This window comes from Mastomys coucha, unplaced genomic scaffold, assembly GCF_008632895.1.
Source record: "Mastomys coucha isolate ucsf_1 unplaced genomic scaffold, UCSF_Mcou_1 pScaffold5, whole genome shotgun sequence".
Lineage (NCBI taxonomy): Eukaryota > Metazoa > Chordata > Mammalia > Rodentia > Muridae > Mastomys > Mastomys coucha.
The window spans coordinates 117,314,774-117,319,418 of record NW_022196911.1 but is presented as its reverse complement, the minus strand read 5'-3'; the positions used below and the strand labels follow the sequence as shown (position 1 = coordinate 117,319,418).

General features: G+C 49.2%; 1 protein-coding gene across 1 annotated transcript in view; it reads left to right on the top strand.

The window, feature by feature from the left end:
* Positions 1 to 3,367: 3,367 nt before the first annotated feature.
* Positions 3,368 to 4,645, top strand: part of Dcxr (dicarbonyl and L-xylulose reductase) — a 7,762-nt gene continuing 6,484 nt past the window's right edge. The window contains exons 1-2 of the mRNA XM_031353843.1: positions 3,368 to 3,494; positions 4,597 to 4,643. Of these exons, the coding sequence (XP_031209703.1) occupies positions 3,443 to 3,494; positions 4,597 to 4,643 (99 nt within the window). The 5' untranslated portion in view covers positions 3,368 to 3,442. The remainder of the gene's footprint in view (positions 3,495 to 4,596; positions 4,644 to 4,645) is intronic.

Here is a 4,645-nt window from a genome sequence, read left to right as displayed (position 1 = left end):
GCTGCCTCGAAGATGGCAGCAGTTTGTTCCAGTGGACAGCGCCTTACAAAACAGCCCAAATTGTGAGCCACTAATATTTAGGGCAGGAGTCAACATGCTTTTCTTTTAAAAGGGCCAGAGAGGGCTGGGGAGATGGCTCAGTGGTAAAGAGCACTGACTGCTCTTCCAGAGGTCCTGAGTTCAATTCCTAGAAACCACATGGTGGCTCACAACCATCTGTAATGGGATCCAATGCTCTCTTCTGGCGTATCTGAAGACAGCTGCATTGTGCTCACATACATGAAATAAATAAATAAATCTTTTTTAAAAAAAGGGGTCAGAGAGTAAATTATTGAGACCAATAATTTGTAGGCCATACTGCCTCTGCTATCATTCATCAACACCATTGTTGGTAACATGAAAACAGCTACAGTTACATAAACAGACAGGCATGACCATGTTCAAGTACAACTTTATTTACAAATATAGGACCATTATTTACAATGGTAGTGAGCAAAACAATATCTGAAAATGGTACATTATGTACTTACTAAAAGCTAATGATTGGTATTATAAAAAACAAGAAAATGCTATTAAAATGGTAAGACACAGACTATACGAATGTGATCATGTCTACAAAGATCTCAAAATAGACAATGAATAAAGTGTCTAAATGTGGTTATAGTGGGATAATGGGGCAGTAAGAAGATGTCTTTGTCTAGGTTTCAGTTCTCTCTCTCTTGTTCTCTCTCTCTCTCTCTCTCTCTCTCTCTCTTTTTCTCTTTCTCTCTCTTTCCAACTCAGGGTTTCTCCGTGTAGTCCTGGCTGTCCTGGAACTCACTCTGTAGACCAAGCTAGCCTCAAACTCAGAAATCTGCCTGCCTCTGCCTCCCAAGTGCTGGGATTAAAGGCATGCGCCACCACTGCCCCACCTATGTTTCAGTTCTTACTAGTATTACTTTTATAATAAAATGTTTTAGCCAGGCGGTGGCACATGCCTTTAATCCCAGCATCCAGAAGGCACAGGCATGCAGATCTCTGAGTTGAGGCCAGTCTGATCTACAGAGTGAGTTCTGGGCAGCCAGGGCTACACAGAGAAACCCTGTCCTGCAAAAACAAAAACAAAACAAAACAAACAAACAAAAAAAAAACAAAAAAGACTAAGCCAACGTGACTTGATGACATTGCTGGTTCCTCCTAAATTTTAGCTGAACAAAAAGAAAAATCAGGGCTGAGGAAATGGCTCAGTGATTAAATGCTTACTATGCAAGCATGAGGGCTGCCACCCATGTCTATTTCTCCCTCGGGGTAGCCAGGCTCCATGCCAGGCTGGACTGGAGGAAGGGAAGCTTAGCAGGGCGTGGGTGGGTTCAAAGCAGGATCTTGGTCTTCAATGAGTGCTCAGGTAAAAAACACACCAGGGAAACAACTTTGGAGAACCAATTCAGTTTATTGAGGGAAAGAGAGATGTTTATCCCCATGGGGAGGTGGCCGGGGTCTCTGGGGCAAGGTTTGTGTGGCCATGTGCCATTGGCCAGGGGAGTGGTGTTGGGAGATGCTTCATCTGCATGCTGAGGGGCTTGTAGAGTTGTGTGTGTGTGCGTATGCCTGTGCGCATGTGCGTGTGCATGTGTGCACGTGTATGTGTGTATGTGTGTGTATGCATGTGTATGCTTGCTCGTGAATGTATGTACCTTATAAGATCAACCAAGGAGTGAAGCCTTATTGGGGTTAATAGAGGTCAGTGGACTTTATGGGTCCAGGTTGGGAGGGAGGAGAGAGCCAACTCATGTGGTCCTCATCTGAGATATTCAGAGTTGAAGCTCTCCTTGACCCTTCCTCCATAATCCTGAGCGATTGTAGCTCCACAGAGGGCCTTGATGCAGACCCCAAGAACCCACATATGTTTGTTTGTTTTTTGTTGTTGTTGTTGTTTTGTTTTTTAAAGATTTATTTATTTTATTTTATGTGTATGAGTACACTGTAGCTGTAAAGATAGCCGGGAGCCATCATGTGGCTGCTGGGAATTGAACTCAGGACTTCTGCTGGCTCAGGCCCCACTCACTCTGGCCCCGCAATACACTGTAGCTGTCTTCAGACGCACCAGAAGACGCATTTACAGATGGTTGTGAGCCACCATGTGGTTGCTGGGATCCGAACTCAGGACTTTCAGAAGAGCAGTCAGTGCTCTTACCTGCTGAGCCATCTCACCAGTCCCTATATATGTTTGTAACCCCAGCTTTTCTATGGAGAAATGGAAGGCAGGAACAGGCAAATCCTTGACAGCTCAAGGGCTGTCTAGCCTGGTCTACCCAGTGCAAGGGCTGTCTAGCCTGGTCTACCCAGTGCTGAGTATCACCAAAAACATGCCTGCCCTCTTTCTGAGGGCTGCTCAGTCTCAGGGTGGAGCCTGGCAGCAGGCAGGGAGTCTGAGCACACTTTCTCCTGGGGAATGTCCCTGGGACACTTTGTGCATCCAGACCTCCTACTTTGTGCCCTGCCATGACTCCCCTGGAAAGAAGTGTTCCTCTCAGGAACCCTGTCACACAAGATCAGGAAGGGCTTGGCATGGCCTTATACAACTTCCTAGACACAGAATCAGAATGGACATTTAATCCTCTGATTGTTTTGCAAAACTTCCCCCAAGGGTCCACCCATCTGCTCTGAGAAGGGGAGTTCCACCTCAGAGGGCCTCAGTGTGGTCACCAAGGGCAGAGTCTCTGGGGGGAGGTGGAGGTCATCTAGAAGTAGATAAAGGGAGTAGCGGACTTCAGGAATGTTGTAGTAGAGGTTGGGAGGGAAGGGACTTGCCTTAAGCAGTCTAAGCCGCCTGCCCTAGCCAGCCCAGGGATCAGATACCACTCTTGTTCACTGGGTGTCTGCCCTTACCCAGGAACACAGCCAAACCAGGGTACTGGATTAGCTCCCGAGAGCCGCCAATGCAAGTGGTTGCCACTGTCATGTCCATGCGCAGAGCGGTCCTGGCCCTTCAGTCAGGCTGAAGCACCCCCACTTCACTGGAAGGTGCAGCTTCTCTTCCATTAAAACAGTTACCAGTTACCGGCTAATGCTTCTGTGCAAAGAAGGCAAATCAGAAAACCCAAATCTCTGTTCTCCTAGATTAGGAGTGTGGCCTAGTGGTACAAGGTTTGTCTTGTGTGCAGTGAGGACTGAACACCAGGTACCAGCCTAAAGAAAACACAAATTTGCTTTCCAGGTCTCTGGTTTCACAGCTCTACGCTGTCAGCCCCTCTCACAAGCTCAATTTCTTATTTCTTCTTCAAGCCTTAATAAGCAGCTGGATGCTATATTTGGGGAGTGAGAGCCACCCTTGGAGGAAGTGGCTCATGCCACCCGAGCCAGGCCAGTCAGCTCCTAGCCCCGCCCACTCCTGCCCTGCCTGCCAGCCCAGCCTTAAAAGCTGAGTCCATCTCTTGTTGCAGAAGAAGCTGGTGTCAGCAACATGAAGCTGAATTTCAGTGGCCTGAGGGCCCTGGTGACAGGGGCAGGGAAAGGTAAGTGTGTGCACGAAAGTGGGGTGAGTGTGATCAGGGAAAGGTGTGAGCAGGGAAGCAGGGTGAGTGTGATCAGGGAAAGGTGAATGTTAGCAGGGAAGCAGGATGAGTGTGATCAGGGAAGAGTGTGAGCAGGGAAAGGTGAGTGTGAGCAGGGAAGCAGGGTGAGTGTGAGCAGGGAAAGGTGAGTGTGAGCAGGGAAGCAGGATGAGTGTGAGCAGGGAAGCAGGTGAGTGTGAGCTGGGAAGTAAGATGAGTGTTAGCAGGGAAGCAGAATGAGTGTGAGCAGGGAAGTGAGTGTGATAAGGTGAGTGTGAGCAGGAAGCAGGATGAGTGTGACCTGGGAAGTAACATGAGTATGAGCTGGGAAGCAGCATGAGTGTGAGCAGGGAAGAGTGTGAGCAGGGAAAGGTGAGTATGAGCAGGGAAGCAGGGTGAGTGTGAGCAGGGAAGAAGGTGTGAGCTGGGAAGTGAGGTGAGTGTGAGCAGGAAAGTAGGGTGAGTGTGAGCAGGGAAAGGTGAGTGTGAGCAGGGAAGCAGGTGAGTGTGAGCTGGGAAGTAAGATGAGTGTTAGCAGGGAAGCAGAATGAGTGTGAGCCGAGAAGAGTGTGAGCAGGGAAAGGTGAGTGTGAACAGGGAAGAAGGTGAGTGTGAGCTGGGAAGTGAGGTGAGTGTGAGCAGTGAAGTGAGATGAGTGTGAGCAGGAAAGTAGGGTGAGTGTGAGCTGGGAAGGGTATGAGCTATGCACAGGGGAGAGGAGGGGGGCCAACCTCAACACTGAATAGGGGTCCAAGGTGATCTTGTCACAGCTCAGCCCTTCAAAACCTGACTCCCACTGACTAGGACTAACTTGCTTCTGTCACCTGGTTGGAGACCCACCAGAACAGAAATAACAACCCCACCCTGGCCACCACAATACCCCTGATGGATGAACTGTAGGATAGCTCCTAGATTCAGGCTGGGCAGTTAGGCACCAGAGGCAGCCTTCCTGGGGCTCATGAGGAGCCAGTTACCCTCTAGGGTCTTTATTTCCACGTGGGATCCCGACCCTAGCTGTGACCAAGCATGTAGGACCCTTGTCTTACCACTCTCCCTCCTACAGGGATTGGGCGTGACACTGTGAAGGCCCTGCACGCCTCAGGAGCCAAAGT